The sequence below is a fragment of the Colletotrichum aenigma genome, assembly GCF_013390185.1.
Source record: "Colletotrichum aenigma strain Cg56 chromosome Unknown KSG_Cg56_contig09, whole genome shotgun sequence".
Taxonomy (NCBI): Eukaryota; Fungi; Ascomycota; class Sordariomycetes; order Glomerellales; family Glomerellaceae; genus Colletotrichum; species Colletotrichum aenigma.
Genome location: NW_023500915.1, coordinates 3,200,724 through 3,220,638, shown reverse-complemented (window position 1 = coordinate 3,220,638; position 19,915 = coordinate 3,200,724). Strand labels below are relative to the sequence as shown.

At 50.7% G+C, this 19,915-nt stretch overlaps 5 protein-coding genes across 5 annotated transcripts; 2 read left to right on the top strand and 3 right to left on the bottom strand.

Annotated features, from left to right (window-relative positions):
- Window positions 1–1,105: 1,105 nt before the first annotated feature.
- CGCA056_v013524 (uncharacterized protein) lies at window positions 1,106–3,479 on the top strand (the record flags this gene model as incomplete). The annotated part of the gene is made up of 3 exons (XM_037328768.1): window positions 1,106–1,601; window positions 1,651–1,774; window positions 1,835–3,479. 3 exons carry the CDS (start codon window positions 1,106–1,108, stop codon window positions 3,477–3,479), a joined length of 2,265 nt encoding a protein of 754 aa, XP_037173035.1.
- Window positions 3,480–4,463: 984 nt separating this feature from the next.
- Window positions 4,464–4,904, bottom strand: CGCA056_v013523 (uncharacterized protein; the record flags this gene model as incomplete). Its single annotated transcript, XM_037328767.1, has 2 exons — window positions 4,464–4,549; window positions 4,739–4,904. The coding sequence occupies 2 exons, from the start codon at window positions 4,902–4,904 to the stop codon at window positions 4,464–4,466; spliced, it is 252 nt and encodes an 83-aa protein (XP_037172701.1).
- Window positions 4,905–7,589: 2,685 nt separating this feature from the next.
- Window positions 7,590–9,467, bottom strand: CGCA056_v013522 (uncharacterized protein; the record flags this gene model as incomplete). Its single annotated transcript, XM_037328766.1, has 1 exon — window positions 7,590–9,467. The coding sequence occupies one exon, from the start codon at window positions 9,465–9,467 to the stop codon at window positions 7,590–7,592; it is 1,878 nt and encodes a 625-aa protein (XP_037173050.1).
- Window positions 9,468–12,571: 3,104 nt separating this feature from the next.
- CGCA056_v013521 (uncharacterized protein) lies at window positions 12,572–13,144 on the top strand (the record flags this gene model as incomplete). The annotated part of the gene is made up of 1 exon (XM_037328765.1): window positions 12,572–13,144. The coding sequence occupies one exon, from the start codon at window positions 12,572–12,574 to the stop codon at window positions 13,142–13,144; it is 573 nt and encodes a 190-aa protein (XP_037173048.1).
- A 2,825-nt stretch (window positions 13,145–15,969) lies between these two features.
- DCW1-1 (Mannan endo-1,6-alpha-mannosidase DCW1) lies at window positions 15,970–17,537 on the bottom strand (the record flags this gene model as incomplete). Its single annotated transcript, XM_037328764.1, has 4 exons — window positions 15,970–16,536; window positions 16,589–16,830; window positions 16,881–17,360; window positions 17,438–17,537. 4 exons carry the CDS (start codon window positions 17,535–17,537, stop codon window positions 15,970–15,972), a joined length of 1,389 nt encoding a protein of 462 aa, XP_037173046.1.
- Between the last annotated feature and the right edge of the window lie 2,378 nt (window positions 17,538–19,915).

Here is a 19,915-nt window from a genome sequence, read left to right as displayed (position 1 = left end):
AACGGTTCCATTTTCATAAACGAAGGGAAGCTGGAAATTGTCTGAGACTTCAATAACTACGAATGCCTTTCCCTGTAACCATCTCTCTACCACTTTCCTGACTGGAGAGACGCTATGGTGTATTCTACGTGCGCTTCTAATTTCAGTATAAAGCGCAAACTTGTGTCATGTAGGTAAGGTATTAGGGCGATGATCATAGTCTCCTCGAGAAATTTGACAAGTAAAAAGGGGCATTCAAACATGACGCAACGCATCAGGGCATTGGGTGTCTATCCCCTAAGAAGAGCTCTGCTCAGAAGCGACGCAGTGCCCCGATGGATTGATCCGCATAATACTGCAAAAATAGAAATGGAAGGCGATGATTAATGACTTATTGAGGTACTATATTGAATCCTTATACTAGTATTATTAGGCGTTTGGACATCTACCGTTCGATCGGTATGAACTGATGACAGTTATTCACAATCATTTCAGGCCTCCAATTTTGCAAACGGTTTATGGCTGCAAAAACAACTATGAATGATGAACTTCACATCGGATATGGGTTTTATCATGGCTAGGTACGGCACGCAGTTGCTCAAATTTGCAGATCAACCACCCCCTTAAGCTAGCGATCCAGAAGAACGAGTGCAAGGGAAATAAGGCATCTCGACAGGAGTGTCGATGTGAGTGTCAGATTCATGTTCAAGTATTTTCGAATCCCATTGGTGCTAAGAGAGGTCAGCATGGGTTTGTTCTATTCATGCACTCTGGGGTGGTCAAAGGATTCAGGATTCGGCGGCCCACGAAAACAGTACTCCAATCAACAAACGCTACTTCCCTTCTTTTTCCAAGACTCAGTCTCACCTCGAGTAACCGATCTGCGGCCATACTTTAATCCCTGTATCTACTGACCAACGAGGGCCCTACTTAACTGCAGGCAGCAAAATAAGATCCCTAGCTCACACGCTTAGCTCCAAAGCTGACCTTGGGCTGCATCCACTAGGCGCATTCTGATTCTCCTAGTGTCCTGCGTGAAGTATGTAAACTCAGCAGACTCTCCTCTCCGGCTTGCCATACAATTGTGCTTGTGGATTTTTGAAGTCCAAAGGTGCTCAATCAAAAGATGGCAACACGTGAGGGCCATTTTTTGGCTGACGATGACAGACGAGCCAGCTCCAGAAGCTCTGTACACTCTGAAACATCTGGGGTCACCCTTAACAATGCCGACTCAGGTCGCGATGTGGCGGTGACGGACGACATTGGCCATCTCCAGCCAAAAAACTTCCCGTCAGCAAGAGCTTACATGAGCGTGCCAACTGAAGAACCACAAAGACATTCTTCAAATCACCGCCAGGCTGCAGCGGAAAAAGATGACAATGAGTCAAAGAAGATCGGGAACTCAAATCAGCCATTGGGCAATCTCAATGTCCTCCGGCTGTGGAAGTACGAGTTCCTGGCAATAATTGTGTCGGTCCTGGCCTTCATAGCCATGATGATCCTCTTGAAAGTGTCCGACGGAAAGCCGCAGCCACAATTTGCGTATTCCATCAACCTAACCACGACCATTGCTATTTTTACTACTCTCCTGAGAGCTGCGATGGTTTTCGTTGTTGCTGAAGGTGAAACCAAATGTTCGAACCTCCGATAATGTTCACTAATAGATGATAGTTATCGGACAATGCAAGTGGCTTTGGATGGATCAGCCGCGTCCTTTGCGACATATCGAGCATTTTGACAATGCTGGAAGAGGTATCTGGGGATCGGTAAGACTTCTTTTTCTGACTCTCAAGCCGTAAGTTATGACACCTCTCATCAACTACAAAGTTTTGTAACTGACACTGGAGTATTAAAGGAAGCTCACTGTCTTGGCCTCGCTCATTGTGATCACTTCATATGCTGTCGGCCCGTTCGTCCAGCAAGCGGTCAAGACGTATCCTTGTCCTATAGACGGGAAGGGGATTGCGAAGATATCAATTGCCGAACGCGTCATACGATCAGACGCCTATGTCGGGGCCCAAGTGGGCGGCACTGGAGATCGTGCCGTCATCAAAAACCTCAGGGTCGCTCCGGAACTGCAGATAACTGCCCTGAATGGTCTGCTGGCCGACACTCCGACTGGCTCCGTGAACCTCTTTCAATGCGACTCTGGGAACTGTACGTTTCCTCTCAGAGGGCAAGGAGTTACTCATACTTCACTCGGTCTTTGTAGCACTTGCACCGATGTGAGATCCAAATTGCTGGAATCTCGACACATCTCGAACTTCTCCCACGTGTTTGAGACAGACCGCGATTACCGATTCGACAACCGCTCCGACTTTGGGATCAGCACCTTTTTCAAGTCTGGTATCTTCAACATGACGACGGAACGGACGAACCCTTATAGGACCACGGAAGACTACGAAAATACCGAGACGTCCATCCTGTCGTTTACTGCAAAAGGCTGTGCTCGTACAAAGGATCCAAATCACGGATCCCTGACCAGGTATTGCGAGCACAACTACGAAAACACGCCGGGTCTTTTCCCAGAGTTCGACATTGTGGCGGCGAACTGCAGCTTACACCCATGCCTTCGCCGCTACAACGCCAACGTGGTGAATGGTGTCTTGAACGAGAAGCTTGTCTCCACAGCACCGGCCGGTGCAACAAATATCTCATACGTCCAAGCAAACATAGCGGACGAAGTCAGAAATACGCATGTGTTTCGGAACTTCTCCTACGTTGCCATGAGCGAGCCTTGCATTATCAAAGACATATGGTACGACTCGTCCAACATCAGCCAAGCACCGCGCGACGGCGTGAAATGGACATCATGGGGTCCAGGAGATACTCTTCATGAAGCGCCATCCGAGTGTCTGGTACTCATGGATCCCACCGAGCTCCTTGGTATCAGGCGATTCTTTCTGCAGACGCTCAAAGGATCTTGCGCCAAGACAACTTCGGGTTCCAACAGACCGACTTCGAGCCTTGAAGACGGCAGGATAAACTGTGAAGGGGGCTTCTGGGTCGATGCATTCTTCAACAACGGAAACGCCACATTCGACGACATCTCCACCGCCTTTGACAACATGGCGACGGCTCTGACGAACCGCATGCGCGCGAAAGGACGTGAGTTCCTCACAGAAGCGCGGAGCTTCACGAGTGGGACTGCTGTCGAAATGTCCATCTGCATGCGCGTTGACTGGCCATGGCTGGTGTATCCGGGTGTCCTGCTGGTTCTGACATCTATTATCCTTGCGGCGACATACGCACAGAGTTGTCGGGATAGAGGTTGGCGTCCGATTTGGAAATCATCGATCCTGCCTCTCTTGTTCTATAGGGCAGAGACGCAGCACACTTATCTGGATAAGCAGCGGGATAGCTTGGATGCGACACAGGCTTTGCCTCTGATGCAACTGGCTGAGCTCGAGACAATAGCTGATGCAACGAAGGCTCGGTTCTGCAGCGGCCGGGATATAGCTGGCTTCATTGTCGACAAAACGTCTCCTGAGGCCGCCTAAGTTGCAAGGGACCTTTATTTGATGGAGGTCAAATTAGAGATGGATCATAGCGAGGAAAGATTGCCGCTGGAATCATAGTTGCAAGTTGTGCCTAAACTATATGGTTTTGACAACAATTGGGATGATTGCTCTCGTATGATATGTGCGTTTTATCATGGTCACGGCTTTGCGACGAGAGTATCCACTCGAACCCCAAATTTGTTAGGTTTCATCCTGTTCTGAACTGCTTCTCTCCAGAAGTCCTTGTCCTCGTCAGTATTGACCCGCAACGAGCCTGGATAGAAGATGTCCACCAGAACCAACCCCATGGAGGGATAGTCTTTCTCGACCTTTTTAATGACAGGGTGTACCCTCCTGTCACGAATCGAACAAGAAGCGATCAACGTACACCAAGTGTGCTCTCCCATGCCTGAAACAGTTATGAGCAGCATAACCCAAAGAAGAGTCAAGACCACAGTTATGGTTCTTGTTTCAAGCGTTGGCTTGAACACGCGCGTAGCGCAAGCCAGGATTTTGAGATCGAGCCCAACTTTCGACTGGCGATTGTTCTCGATGAGAACTACGTGACGACTGCCGTTGCCTTGGGTAATGGCAACTGTTGCACCTCCATCACTGGGACAGGCCCATTTCTCCTGCCGCCACTGGGGCAGCGAACTTCCTACGACGGCCAAAAGAGTGCCGGCGGCCGTAACGAGGAAGATCGACCGATCCCTGTAGACGATCCACGGTACTAAGGAGACGGCGAGTTGGATAAGAATGACCACACAGCCGGAGTACCAGACGAAGTCAAGACAGGGGACGCTATGTGCGGCCTTTGGTTCAGAGTCAACCGTGTAGACTGAAACTCTCAAGGCTTCCCAGGCAGGCTCCTTTCATCTGCGGCGATTTCTCGCTGCTAGCTTCTGGGTTTGCAACATGCTTCTGTTCATGATGCATCTCTTCGGCCACTTTGTAGGTCAAGTCTCGAAGCAGACAACCCGGGACTCAGCTTGATGAATTCCGGAGGTGGGTGCTGTCGGCGCCAACAACCATGACACCATCTACGTCCGGTGCTGGCATGAGTGTACCACCTAATACATCCTGTTAGCTTGATTTTTTAACGACATCCACCCAGGCGGTTGGAAACCCCGCCCACGCGCATCTCGAGACTCACCGCCAAGGGCATCCAGCAGGGCGCTTGCTCCATACGCCACCCAACCGAAGGTAAACGCGACGGGAGTGATTCGGCGGCCGGTCTGAGCGGCTACCGCCTTCTTTACGATTCTTCAAGATTTCGGGGCCGAGGAGAAGGAGCACGGAAAGGATGTCGGCTGGGTTCCTCCACTGGAAACGCAAAGCCCGTGCCGCAGCATCGTTGAGCACCTCGCGCTTGACGGGGATGGAACTCGCTAGCGAGTAAAACCATATGGGCGCCATTTGAACCATGATGAGAGGTTGGAAGGAATGAAGAAAATGGGAATCAATTTGAGCTTTCCTAATGTTGCTAACTTCCAGGTGGATACTTCATGCAGCTGCAGTCAGAACCCCTCCTTGTTCCCCATCTTCGGGGAATGGACGACAATATAGATGAAATGGGGCAGGAGGCCTTACTACAACATATACTGAATACAAACTCATATCACTGCAAGCATCAATTATGGGCGGGTAAGCATGGTCTGACATGTGTTAGCCGAACTTGTGCTACACCTTGCCGGGCCACACTTTAGGGAACTTTCGCGCGAAGTCATAGGCTTTCTCCTCGCAAGTCAGACAGAAGAAAAGCCAGACGCTGTAAAATGTAATTGGAAGAACTCCGCGCCCGCATGCACTGTCATCCAATGACGGGAATCCGTGTGGACATGCATGATGGTAAGGGTGGCGGACCAACGGGAGAAGCCCAATGGCGATACGCCCCGTTGATACAAGTCAAACAACAAATGGCCTTCATTCTGGCCGGATCCATGGTCGAGACCAATCGGATTCGACTGAGACTTTCATGCATAGCCAGCCACAACACAGCCATTCTTGTTGAATTCAGCAAAGCGCTTTTTCATCACGCATATGATGTTCAATTCCAGATTTGTGAAGGGGGATTCTGACATCTGCCTGGGATTCTGATTCAATATCATCATTCAGTTCCAAAGAATAAGGCGGCAATTTATTATACGTGAATACAGAAACGAGAAGAACAGAGATAAATTCTATTGGCTGAGGTGATTCTTTGAAAATGCTCACCGAAAAGTTTCCGGTGAAAGTTTCCACTCTGGGTCACCACTTCCCGTTTCCATCAATCGTTGTTCTCTAGAAGCTGCTTATGAGCAAGAGCAATACTGTGCAATCTCATTCCTCGCCCGGAGTCATTCCCTTCCTCTGAGAAGTCTGGAAGCATTTCCATCAAGTCGGCTGTAGCGCGCTCGAGATGCTCTTTTGCATCTTCTGAGATGCGTACCTGCTCAGAATCGCTCGCCGAAAGAGACCTGATACGTAGGGTTACACCAAGGCAAAGTGCAGTGACGCAGCAAACTAAGTGCTTCTTCCGGAATAGCACATTGAACTTTTTGAGAGCGCTTCTGAGAGTCTTCTCGGTGTTAACAGCTTCCTGTTCACCCGGGCTAGGTAAGTCGTCTTCAGGCATCCCCAGGCTGTAGTCGATGGTTGCCTTCGCGGCGTTCCCTTTAAGTCTATCCCTTTCTGCAAAGCGGAGAGACCTCATGAAATATTCCCTTGGCTTGTCGAGTGGCTCGTCATCGCCGCTCTCCTGGTCGATGGACAACAAGATGAGAGCGCCAAGGGCACTGCCTTTGACGAAATAATCACCGTCCCTGTCCTCAGGCCTGTCACCGCGGGTTTGCTGCTTGTTCTTGACCACCTCTTTTTTAACGCTCCCTTGGGATCTCGTTCCGTTTTGATTCAAAGGCTTCTGGCTTCTCGTCCTCTTATTCATCATCTCCAAAGTCCTCGTAAAGAATGACCCGGCGTCAGAGGAGTTCTCGGATAACATCGATACCAGGCCGCGTTGATAGGTCAGCATCGCCCCGGAATATCTAGGAATCAAATGAGCCTGGGAAGACAAATCGTCCTCGGTAAGACTCTCAAACAAACCAATAGCGCTGTTGTATGCTTTCTCGGCCTTGTTCCATTCTCGCTCGCGCAGATAGTGATCGCCAAGAGACCAAAGACCGTTGATGATAGCGTGTGTTGACTTCGTCTTCGCCTTCGTCCACCTTCAGTCGCAGTTGATCGGCCAGCTCCGGGTCGAGATCATTCTTGGATAGTTCGAGCAGATATTGAGCTGCCTTCTGGTTTGCTTTGGCGATTGAGTCGATTAGCTGTTCCTGGAGCGATCTTTCGTCAACAGAACTTGACTGTAGGACCCTCAAGAAACTTTCATCATCCCCTAGCCATTCGTCGTAGTCATGTGTACTTTCGGAACTAAGCCAGGCCGCAGGATAAGGCTTTTGTTGGGGCTCGTAGTCTTCCACATCAACAACAACCTTCTCGTCGGAGATGGAATCTTTAGGATACTCGGAAGACACATCGCCAAAGTCTTCCAATTCCGTCGACTCATCAGGATCCAACTTGCTTCCCATGATGATCTGCGAATAACGCCAGTCAGACTCCTCGAGGGCTTGAGTTTCCCAGACAGTGCCGACATAGTCGCACAGCAAGGTCTGCTCTTCATTGTGGTCCGGTCTCTGCCCGAGCCTCTTCACAAGCAGAGCTGGCTCTCCTTGTTGTAACGAAGCCATGGGACGCAAAAGAAAGCAGCGCTGTATATGAGATTTCTGGAGCGCGAGACGGACTTTGACACGCGACGAAGGATCTCTGCCAAACAGGTGGACTGCCTTGTCGTCATCCTTCTTCAGCTCCCGACAACGCCACTGGCCGGATATCGCTCCATCTTCCGTGACATCCAGTAGTGAGAGGAAATCAGACATAGTGCGGCTCTCAACGTCGATGGGTGTTGCAGCTGGCATGTTGAAAATGGTTGATGGGCACCACGACCATGGGCCACTGTTTTTCATGGTGGCTTCGCCATGGAACAAGCAGAGCGAAGGAACCTTCCCAAGATATTTCAGGATGTCCCGTGTGATTTCACCCTCTTGCCCTGAAAAGTTGCAGTGTGGAACATCAGCCAGAAGTGCAGCAATTTTCGTCTTTTCGAGCGGGCGGGAAGTGAATGATGTCGCCAATATCGTTGACAGGCTCTCGCAAGCGCTTGATCCAGCTCGTAGCCAGCCAATGGGCGGGGCTTGTCGTGGACGGGGAGAACTCCAAGATATCCTTGTCAAGATCATACGGGACGATCTCGCCATCCTTTCTGAACAGCACCTTGACCTGCTTGGACATCTGCAGCTCCAACGCAGTCCAACCGCGAGAGAACCAGTTCGACAATACCAGCGCAACGCACGGGCTTCCGTCGTTCTTGAACTCGGTGCGAGTGAGCTCCTTGTCGTATACGATAGTGCATTTCGCATTGGCGTAGTTCTTGTGTAAGGATTTGAGAGCCTTGTCATACTGCTTATTGCCTTCCGGCACGGATACAGCATCCCACCAGATGGCTTTCCGGTCCTCGCCTTCCCAGACTTTGTTGACCTTGTCTTCCCAGAATTCCCAGAGACAGGAGTTGATCATGCGAGCGCTTGAGTCTGGGTCTTCCCCCTTCTTTGACGAGAGACCCACGCCTGTCCCGTCCGACCAGACGTGGGAGATCGCGACGTAGTCATCGTGCGGGTGAGCAAGCTGAACTTTGTTGTCAGATATGTTTTCCTCGCCGCCAAGCCAGGCCGTGGAATGACCTTCGTCGATGGCCTTGTCGATATTGTCCATGTCGAACTCCAATTTGGAGCAACTTTGATGTTCCACAGGCGCATGCATTTGCTGTGTCTTCGTACTGCCCATGATAGCCTGCTGGCAGAACTTTGGCGTGCAGTTCTCGTGGGCTTTCTTTTCTTTGTCGTCAACAAGACTCTTCATCGACCCCAAGAAATTCATAATGGTTGGCAGATCCGCATCCTTTCGGTCGCAGGCTTCGAGGAAATTCGATACTCGGAACTTGCAGAATCTGGTGTTGTCCAGTTGGTCGAATGCTTTCTTAGGCCTCTCGAGTCCATCGCCAGTGCTGTTGGACATCAAATCCGATACCCAACGACCGAACTTGTCTAGTCCAACTGAGAAGTTGTACTGGACCGAAACCATCCAATAGAGCAAGTCCAAAACCTGATCCAGAAGTTTGACTTGCTCATCCGCATCCTCCTCGTCCTCCCCATCCTCGGCGTTATCGAGGTGGTTTTGGAAATGAGTCTTCCTGTAGCATGGGCGTGAGCACTCTGCCAGAGCCATTGCAAGTCCCGCAACAGCGCTGGCAATATGTGTATGCCCAATAGCAGACTTCTCAGTCCAGTCCTTGCGATGATTCTCCTGACAGGACATAGCAGTGATCGCCCATTCCCTTAGAGATGGCCACCCTGGTAACCTGGGGGCACGGCTACCCATCCTCTCACGCAGCCTTGTGCACCTTGCGTTCGTGCAAGGACGTACGGCGGCGTATATGCACACATGAGCGACCTGAGACAAGAAGCCCATTCCATCGGCAGCGAGTGCTCGGTAGAAGTTGGGTTCCTTGGCCCACAGGGAAACATCGTTCGGGCGAAGATTCGCGCACTTATAGTCGACATCGTCCGCGTCGTCTGCGTCACCACGTAGGAGTGAATCTTCGAGACCGACTCGAAAATACTCGATTTTCGATACCTCGTTCAACCGGCTGGTGCATCCGCGGCAAAGCTCCGAATCTGACTCAGCGCCAGTGCAACTAGGGCCATCGTCGTAGTCGCCAGACGAATCCCGCAGAAATCTGAGATAGGATCGGGCTCCCGGATAGTTCTTCAGACGCAGGCGTTTAGCATCGTCGGACTCCGAGTGGCCTCCGTAGTCTCTCGAGAGAGCGTCGAGGTTATCAATGGACCAGTACTCTAAGAGCTTGAAGAAGTGGTCCTGTGGGCTGGCCATCTTTTCAAAGACTTTTCGGTGAAGGATCAGAACGATGAGTTCAACAGCTGGCAGCAGAGATGATGATAATTCGTAGTCTGGTGGGTTGGATGACAATCTCAAAGGCTCTGGAACCTCTGGAGGTTGAATGCCTCGCCAGAGCCAACATGTGAGCGACATTTTCCAAATCAGAACGACCCCATGAATATGTTCCGTCGCATCAATCCACACCATGGTTTGAGCATCTTCCTCTTTGGCCGACATCGCCGACAAGGCTCTAGCGTTGGACCTTGGCAGTGGGCCCTCGTGAGGCTTTGCTAGACATGCAACAAGACATGCTCCCAGTGAACACTTCTTGGAGACTTTAATCCAATTGAGTGCTGACAGTGGGTATTAAGACATCCGCAGTTTCTATTGGGTGCCTGATTGAATTCTGTAGATAAGCTGCAGACTGATCGAACCACTGGGCTGTGGCCGTGTAGGAGTTGTTGTTGGAGGCCTGCTCCAACATGCAGAAACACTCCACGCAAAAAAACCTCCCCGGGCACCGTTGCCTGGAGGCTGCAAAGGTCGAGCGGAACAGTTGCCTAGCCTGTGAGAATAAGTACGGAGAACGCAGTATGTTTTCTTCAGCAAGTTTGCATGCTTTAAGGCATACTCGCACACTCTTAAGTAGCTAGGTACATGTTCCTCGGGTGCTTTATGATGAAATTACATCGATATATCTGAGTTGTTATCCATCCCACGAATAAATCGAGAAGGGGAAAGACCCAATGAATCAAAGTGTGAAAGAAAACTACAAGAAAGAAGGACCTTATGTATGAAAATGAACTGTCCAGTGGAGCGTGCAAATGCTATTGTGAAGAGTTCTATCACCAACTTGGTGTAGATTACCATCTAGCCCGAACTCGTTGTAAAATTTACAGCTTATGAAACAGGGTTTAGCTCCACAACATATCCCATGTGAGATTACCGAAGAGAACAGAAAAATGGTGGATAAAAAGAAGAGTTTCTTTTGACTATGGGTGCTGATTTCACAGTGGCCAGTCGTGACCACGATAGCCACTAAAGTATGAATCCAGTCACTCAGGCACAGAGCAGAACTGATGAACAACGGACCCCCATCCGCGGACAATCTTGCGGTATACAGAGAAACGACTCAAGTTTATTGACTTGACCAGAGAACGGGAAGGCTCAACTGTCCCAGAAATCAAAGACAGTAGGCAGATGGGACCTCGACAAACCTTTGCGCACCACCATAAGGACGCACGTGGCTTCCAAATGATCAACCGCAGGTGACACAATAACTTTCACTGAGATGGAAGAACGGCCTTGATGAAGTTTGGTGGCTTGATATACCTGCATGTGTCTCAAAAAAGAGGTTACGCACAAGTGTCAGGTCTGCCTAATCGAATCCTACCGGAATCAACGTTACTTCAATCCATTCTTCGCACTCGCATGCTCATATGGATGTATGTTCAATGATGGCTTTCAACTGCGGCGTGTTATTACTGCAGTCCCACCAGGTAGTGCTTAAACATTGCTCTCGGCTGGGTCATTGACCGCTTCACCGAAGGCGTCAGCGTTTTTTAAGATGTCCTCACGAGGGTGAAATGGTCTAGTTCACTCAAATGACTAGACCATTTCAAAAACCCCTGTTGCCATAACCTGTCAAACTCTTCCCAGCATTTGAGACGTACCACAACTTGAGACTTCCACCTAAGGTAAGCTCTCCAAACCCCTCCTCTCCCCAAGATCTCGTATGTCTCAGACCACCGTCATGACAAGAGGAGATCACCTCAAAAAGGTGGTGCGGAAAGAACTTGATGAAGCTCGCCATCGTTTTCCCAGCCAGTAAGAGTCGGCCCGGTCATGTTCGAAGCGAACGGCTCAGGAAAATGTCAACTGTCAACCTGGCCCGTGTCTCAGGCGCCCCGATCACGATGCCACAAATCCTTCCCGACATTTCAGCTCGGCTTACACAGCCCCCCACAAACACCACACCACCACATCTCCCCGCCGCCAGAAGCAACCTCATCTTTCTATCCCGGCCGCAAAAGAATCACCCGGAATCTTACCCCTCCAAATAGTCCCCCCAACCGAGACCTACCCCTCCTGCTCACCGGAAGCTCCATCTTCCAGGCCTCCGTCAACCTCCCGCGTTTGCTGTCTCACCCTCGCTGCTCGATCCATGGGCACAAATGTCCTCAACGACTTGATGGCGGCGTGCATCTCACGGAACCCATTCGTTCGTGTCAATGCAAGGCCTCAAAAGTCCACGCAGCCACCGCCAGAATAATCCATTTCCCCAAACCCCATCAAGCCACGCAGGCAAGCAGCAGCACGCGATAGGCCGCATAAGCTCCTTCTCACCGCCCCCCTCCCATTGGCCACAAAGCTCACTTTCAGCTCCAGAGCTGAGCCTCCTCCACACGAGCTCGTCATCTGCACGTAGGCTTTTCCCGCTCAAGCTCGCCGGCCCCTCATTCGCCGGCATAGGGCTGACTCTACCCAGCTGCCCCGGGCGTCGTGGTTACACCGGCCCAGAAAAGTCTCCGGCTCCCATCACACCGCACGGCGCGGCACTTGGAGCTAGGCTAAGCTCTAGCTTGCGCGGGGAAGAGGGGAGGAGGGGCTGCAGGGCTGATCCGGAAAGATACCCGGCGGCGTGGGATAGGGCCGAGGCTCGTATGGGCGAAAAAAGCCTCCTTGAGCTAAGGGCATTATGTGTGTATTCGTGTGTTCAGTTTTGGCGGGTTCATGTCGGTGAGAGCGGTGCAATGTGCTTCCGTGATGCTATTTTGAGAAGGTCGTCTTTGCAGAACGCCGACTTTGTTTGCCGCATGATGACTTTGCCTCTGGAATATGCCCCAGCTGGGAAAGCCATGATGCTCCCACTCGGCGACCTAACGTTCTTTCTTCGGTAAAGTACCGGTCACGATGCTTGACTCGACGGCGAGGACCATGATGGCGCTGGAAGTTGTTATAAAAGGCACGACAACACACCTTCCTCAACTCCACCCATCTCATCACCAGTCCCATCACCAACTCCCAAGCCCTTTGCCTCAAAAGTCCCCAATCTCATATCCTCCATACACACTTCTCAACCCCCCAAACAGCCCACAATGTTCTCCAAGCTCCTCATCACCCTCCTCGCCGCAACCTCCGCCCTCGCGGCCCCCGCCCCCCTCTCGGAGCGCCAAACCGGCAGCCCCTACTTCACCCCCTCCGCCGTCTTCCAATACAACGTCCGCGACGGCGCAATCTACCCGGCCTCCTGGGGCTACGTCTCCAAGTACCCCCAGAACGCCGGCAACGACTTCACCACCCTGCTGACCTTCACCTACCCGGCCGCCGCCGCCGGCAAGAAGTGCCAGTTCGCCTTCTTCGCCGACGCCAACACCTACGCCGGCGGCAGCCGCCAGCTCGACGTCTTCACCTCGCTCAAGCCCGCGCCCGCGGGCGGCGCCGGCGGCTGGGGCGCGGGAGGCCCGGGCAACCAGCGCAACGCCAACATCGGGCGGGTATCGATTGTCGACGGCGGGTATGCGACCTGGGACGCGACGTATGGCGCGTACCTGTCGACGCCGTCGGACTGCAAGCCTGCGGGCACGGTGGAGGGGCTGGAGCTGGTTGGGGTGAATGATAACGATTATGTGTCGTTCCCGCCTACCGCTGCCCGGATTCTGTACAACTAGGTGGCTGTGTGAGAGCGTGGTAGGGGAGAAGAGCGTTGAAGGGGGCCGGTGTTTGTGAAAGTCTGTTCGATTCTTCATCGCTCATTCAAGGTAGTTTCTGATATGTAATTGTTGGGTAGGGGTGGACTTGGCGTTTTTGGGTAAAGCGATGCGAGTTGAATCACGGTCCTTGAGCATCGGCAGATGGGGGGAAACTTGGCATCCTTAGAAAGCTTTCATTCCTTCCAAGTTCTTCAGAGGACCCAATACGAACTAACATGGCATTCCCATTAACATCGAGTCCCTCGGCATCTACTTGCTGTTAGAATCAATGCTTGATGAATCGTGCCAGAACATACACTTGCCGCTTTTATGAGAAGCATCCAGCAGGAACCTGGTCCTCTTGAGATATCCATGCTTTCCGCACGCTTGACCAACGAAGCTCACATCATACCCCCCACGCGTTGACCATGCCCTTCAGAGCCTTGCAATCAAGCTTATGCGTCTTCCAATCCTTCGTTTGACACTCCTACACCCATCACGTTAGCAAAACCATCCCTTCTCACCCCACTCCCCTCGCCATCATCAAACTCACCTTCCCACAGTACCTTACAACACCGCACCCCGTACAACTCTTCACCTCCCCGCCCGCCTTCCCGCACCCAGCACACATCTCCCCCGCCGCCGCGCCTCCTCCTCCTCCCTCCCCTTCCCCCTCGCCACCCTCCCTCACCGCCCTCCCCAGCTCAAAGACCCTCTCCAGCGCCGCCGGCACATACTTCACCCCGGTGCCCCTCCCCTCCGCGACCCTCACGAACCCCTTCTTCCCCTCCCTCGGCGCCGTCCGGCACGCGCGCGGCACAACGATCGTCCAGCCCGTCTTCACCGGCCGCAGGTCGATCCCGCGGTCCTCGAACGTGATGGCGAACTCGTCCCCCGCGCGGTCCGCGACCACCACCGTCGGCTTCGTGATGGTCATGTTCTGCTTCACCTGCGCGACGAGGAACCACTCCTCCCGCGCGTCCATGCCGGGCGCGGCGCCGTCTTCCTCGATCGGGAGGCCGTCAAAGGCCGGGAAGGTTGTCGTCTTTGTCAGGTCCGGGATCGGCATTGCGGGCGGTGTTTCCTCCCTGGGATGGAGGTGGAGGTCGGCTAGGATTTAAGGGATTTGGAATGAACAGGCAGACGGAAGGACCGCAATGGAGAAATAACTCTGCCCGGCTATTGAAACGAATTTGTGCTGTCGCTTAGATGCAACCGCTCGTAAAATTAGACAAGCTTTCCAGGCGTCAGTCTAGCTGAGAAAGATGCAATATCTGAATGGTGTGAGTGAGAGTGAGAGTGAGAGATTGATGAAACGAACTGGGCCACCCTCAATGAGACTCGCTGAATGTGGTTGGCTGCGCGCCAGTGGAGTGGAGTGTGGGATGTTTAGAGGAGGACACCCACCACATTTAGGAGAGGGGAATTGAGGCCAAGAAACAAGCCGGCAAAAGCTCGGGTGGAAGAGAGAAGGTCTTTCGCCAGAAGGCGCTTGGCGGCTTCAAGAGCCTCACTGAAACGGCTGCCGCCACAGGATAAGACGACAGATGACGAGATGACGTACGCTGTAACCCCGGGGAAACATGGCCTAGAAGACCCCCGGGATTGTTCGACTGCAGAGGGTTTGTGTGTGCAGATGTCAGGCTCGCCGTCTGGGCCTTCCGCTTGTCGACATCGGATGAAGATGGCGTCATGGCGCTGGCAATAATTCAATGCACTCGGTTTCAAGAAAATTTGGAAAACACATGCTTGAAGGCTGTCTCTGACTAGACCACAAAACGTTTGTGTGCTGGTAATAATCGTCTCAGTGACGATATGTCTATTCTAGGAAACTATGTGTTGTGTAGCAGTTTATGAAGAATTCTTTTGTGAATTTTTATATAACTAAAAGGAATATAAAGACCTTTTTTTCCTCTACCCTAACTTAAACTAATCTTTTTAACTACTATATCTTTAAATAAAAGTAATAATAGTAATTAGCTTTTAGAGCTATTTACTATACTTCTTATTAAATATCCTATTAATCTTTTTTTTATTATTTTTATTTTTTAAGTTTTTAGTAATTATTTTAAATCTCTATTTAATTTAATAAAGACTTAGTTTTAAAGGGTTTTTAAAAATCTAATATGTATTATAAAGAAATATAGAGATATTATATTATTATTCTTAGTTATAAAAGTTTAACTAAACTATTATTAAATATATAGTAAACTAGTTTTTTTTTAAAATATTTAATATTACCAATAATAAAAATTATATTAATTAAATAAGAAATATATACAAAACTTATTTTAGAAAGTTTTAAATTTAAACTATAATATAATAAAAAGTTATTTTTATTTAGCTAAGTAGTTTAAAAATCCTTTATATATACTTTATAAGTTAGCTATAGAAGTTATACTATAATTTTCTATATATTTCCCTATTAGAGTTATATAGTAGTTAATAAGGTGTACCTCTAGGCGGCAAACTATAAAGAAGAAAAGTTAGAAGGGAAGAAAGATATATTGTTTAGCATAGCTACATTATAGACTACTAGGAATTCCGCGATCACGGGCTACCCAATGCCCATCGTCGGGGAGCACTGGGTGACTTGACGACGGTTGCGCCCGTGTCCATCCACAGTGCATATACAAAAAAGGAGCAACGCCAAATATCCAATCGACAACCCTGGCCTTCCCTGGCCTGCGCCGGTACATCCCTAGAGAACAGGCGCCGAATTGATACCGGCGACCTGCCAGCAGAGCCGTGGCAATGCTGCATGCGAAATAACAAATATCAAGTCGTTATATGCTGCAAATCCATTATGCCCCAAAGCTCATCCATCCGAATGTACCCGCGGCAGACGCCAGGACCAAAAAGGTCAGGATGCCGGCGCCGGCCTTATCTCCCGTCGTGATGGGGGTGTTGTGGATGCCCAGGTCGGTGTTCGAGTTGCTGCCGGCATTCGGGTCACCTTGGGACGTACCTCCAGTGCTGTTCGATACGGGCGGCTTGGCCTGTCCAATGAGAAGCGATGACACGGCGCCGAGGACGTTCATCTGCTGGCCGGCACCAATCGTGCCGTCGTAGGTACCCGTGCTCCATTTGAAGCCACAGGTGCGCTGGTTGGCCTGTCCCGTGCACTGCTTCACTGCAGCGTCTGCTGAAGTTTGGAGGACAGGGAGGATTTTGTCGGCGGTGTAGGGTGCAATCTGGGTGACGATGGCCATCCAGCGGGCGACGTAACCCTTGAAACTCAACATGTCGGTGGTGCAGGTGTTGTGCTCCTCGCAGGCAATCTCGAAAGCGATGTTGTTTGGGAAAAACACATTAATGGTACCCTGGATGAGACCGTCGAGACGGGTCTTCCACTTTGCGTCTCCGTCCGTCTGGGCTTGTAAGTATATGCTATCTGAGATTCTGGGCGCAGTCGATACTTACAAAGTTGTACATGTGGGCGGCTCCGAGCATGTAAACACCGTTGTTGTAGGAGAACTGGGCCTTGTTGATATCCGTGCAGTTGTGCTCGACGTGGCCACCGTCGTAAATGTTGTAGTCAGCGTCGATGAATCCGACAGATTCTACCCAGTCCCAGGTCTTCTCGGCCCAGTCCGAGTAAGTGGTGTTCTTGGTGTAGCGAGCCAATCTGGCACCGATGTTAAAGAAGCAGCCGTTTGCAATACCTAGATTGGGTCAGTTCCGTGGTCATCCAAGGACATCCGGATCGTCTCACTGTTCTTGTAGTTATATCCGTTATTGGAGAGGGGAATCTGCCAGCGCAAACCACCGCCGCACGTGTTATCGTGTCTGTCAGGGCTGGCCATAGTGTTGAAGACGGCTTGGGCGAGGGCGAGCCACTGGGGCTGGTCGGTCGGCGGGTTGGGAAAGTTATTCTCGGCGGCGGTCATGGCGGACATGCCCCAGAACCCTTGATCGTCATTACCCAGGGATGCCGTGTAGTTGGGAGGCATGTAGTCGCGGTTGGGCCCGACCTGGTGCAGCATGGCCTGCATGACGACATCGTTGTAGGAGGAATCGCCCGTCAGATGCCAGTAGTCAATCATGGTTCCCCAAAGCGCACCACCCTCCCACCAGTAGTAATCACCCGCGGGCGGCGGACCAGGCAAGATACCGGGCGTGTGGCCGGTCTCGTTTCCGTCGTAAAACTTCATCAGGTCGTAGGCGATGTCTCTGGCCGTGTTCTTGATGTCGTCTGCATACAGTGTTAGTAAGGCCGTGGGGAAGATCGTCGTGGCTGGGTCGGTCGTGGGGACGGCAGGGAGTGCGTACCGTTGGAAGCGATGGAGTAGGCGGCGTTGGCGATACCAATGCCGGTGGAGAGGAAAAGGGCGCCGGCCGCGCTGGCGATGAAGGAGCTGGAAGACTTCATGGCGAGGATGTTCGTCGAATGACGTGTGGTTGAAGCGAGCGACTGGGAGAAAGGGAAAGGAAAAATGCCGGGTTGGGAGGTTCGGGTTTCCCTAGGAGTTCGGCGCGGTCGGTACTAAATTCGTATCATGCGAAGAAATGGAACGATTCGGTCGAGGGCGGGTTTGAGAAAGCGTTCGTTTCGACGTCGAGTATGGACGGCGAATGTGGAGGTGGAGTTGAGAAGACGCAAAACGAGGGTCAGGTTGGGGCAAAGCAGGAGATGAACCGGGAAGTTGAAGTGAAAGGAAGGCGAAGAGAGGGTCGGGAGCAGCAGGTCGGAAGGGAAAGAGAATGAATGAATGGCAGAGTGACAGCGAAGGGGTGGTGCTAGTGCAAGGCACCTTGGTGTAAAGGTAGAGACGGGACTTGGAGATCGGGCAAGTGCAAGCTGCAGGGAAGGTACCGGTACGGGGGCAATGACTGGCAGATGGGTGGTAGGGCCGGGGTCTGGAAGTCTCTTTTACGAATGGATTATGAGCAAGGTGGTCCTGTCATGTCACCACCGGGGCACTTACTTGAATTACCACACCACGGGGGCCAGAGGGGAGGGGGCACAGCAGAGGGAGACTTTTCTGTTCTTACCCAACATACAGGAAATATCAGGCCAACAGCAGCAGCAGCGCAGCAGCAGCAGCAGAGAGCAGGCACGGCAGCAGGAATGCGTGTGGTCCGTCTCAGCGATGAACAATAGGCGCAGTGGCTTGCGACGGTGTCCTCGATAGTGTCCTCTGCCGACGGGTCAACGGACTCAAGTGGGCGCAAAACAATACCTAACCCGAGACTTTTTGCCTGCTAATTTCTCTGGCCGCAGTATGTATTTGAGTATGCGAAAACCACAAGCTTCAGTCACATCAACGTCTCCCTGTGCTTGATGGGCCTGTGCTCAGCTCACGCAGCCAACAGCCCAGCCATCTTTCCACACTACTGTACATGCCACGCAGTGCCCAGACGCGCCAAGTCGCCAGCGAGGAAAACAAGCAAATTCCAAGTTTTCCAGCGTTCTTGTCCCGCGGTCTTGGCGATCCAAGGACAGGGTCAGCAACAAGGGGTCGTGGGTGGGTGGTGCTGAGGAGATGGGCGGTGCACGGCTTGTGCATGCCGAGCAATTCTGTCTTGGCTGATCTTCTGCGGGAGTGTTCTGCGAATATCCTTCAGTCTCCCATTGTTTCTGCAGGCTGGGACACAAACTCAATTAGAAATGGAGGGACCAGAGCGAGCACCCAATCCATCCGGTCTCGTATTCCAGCCGAGAAGACTGCGCGTAATACCTCACAGGTGCTGTGCCCCCTGAGCGTGAGACGGAGCGAACAACACCTGGCAAAGGAGAAGCCGATGGCCGGGCGAGGGAGCGACGGCGTGCCACCAACGGCCTCCCATCCGTGGCAGGACAACCCCTGACGAAAGTCACGAGTATTATCACGTGTAGGTCCTCAAACCAATCAGCTACCTAGATATCACCCAGTCGCCCTTCCTTTTCTGATTAAATATGGGGCCAGGTGGTGTCTGCTGGAAATAAAGTGACTGGCTCTCCGTTTATGCGCTCACATTCGTCCCGCTGCCAGGCCGCGTTACCGCCGTCACATCACGGTCCAACTCCTCAGCGCCCTGCGATCGACAGTTTTGCGGTCACCAAGCCTGTAAACCCAACCTTCGTGCTTCGTCATCCGACCAGTGGCGGTTATACTTTGGTTTTGTTACCCAGTTTTTTAGTATTCTAGAAAGAGATTTTTTTTTTACTAATAAGCTTTAAGGTATTAATAGATATACTACTATTTAGCCTCATCTCTTAAGGTTACAAATAACCTTAAAAATAAGGATTAGTATAGCTATAAAACTAGCTAAGTTAGTAGGAATTTTAATACTATATTAACCCTTCTATAATAATATCTTTATTAATCTCTTCTAAAATAGTTTAACTTAACTCTATTAACGTTTATAATATAGAGATAGCTATAGCTAGCTATTTATATAATCCTAACTTCTAATAATATCTTTATTTCTATATATATCTTATTAAGAGTAGTATTAGTTTTAAATAAATAAATAAACTAGTTTTAATAAATAATAAAATAAACTATTATTAAAGAGTTTAGCTTAATTTATTAAGCTATATATAGTTTCTAAAAAGTTTAATAATAAACTAGCTATATATTACTTATATATAATAAGCTTTTAAAGTTATATTAATAGTAATTAATAACAATACTTTATATTAAGTTTTGGATATTACGTTAGTAGAGATATTAGTAATATTAATATCATAGATAGCTTTATTAACTAAGGTATAGTAGTATTAAGTATAAGAAGATTTACAGTAATATAGCTACTATAAATATC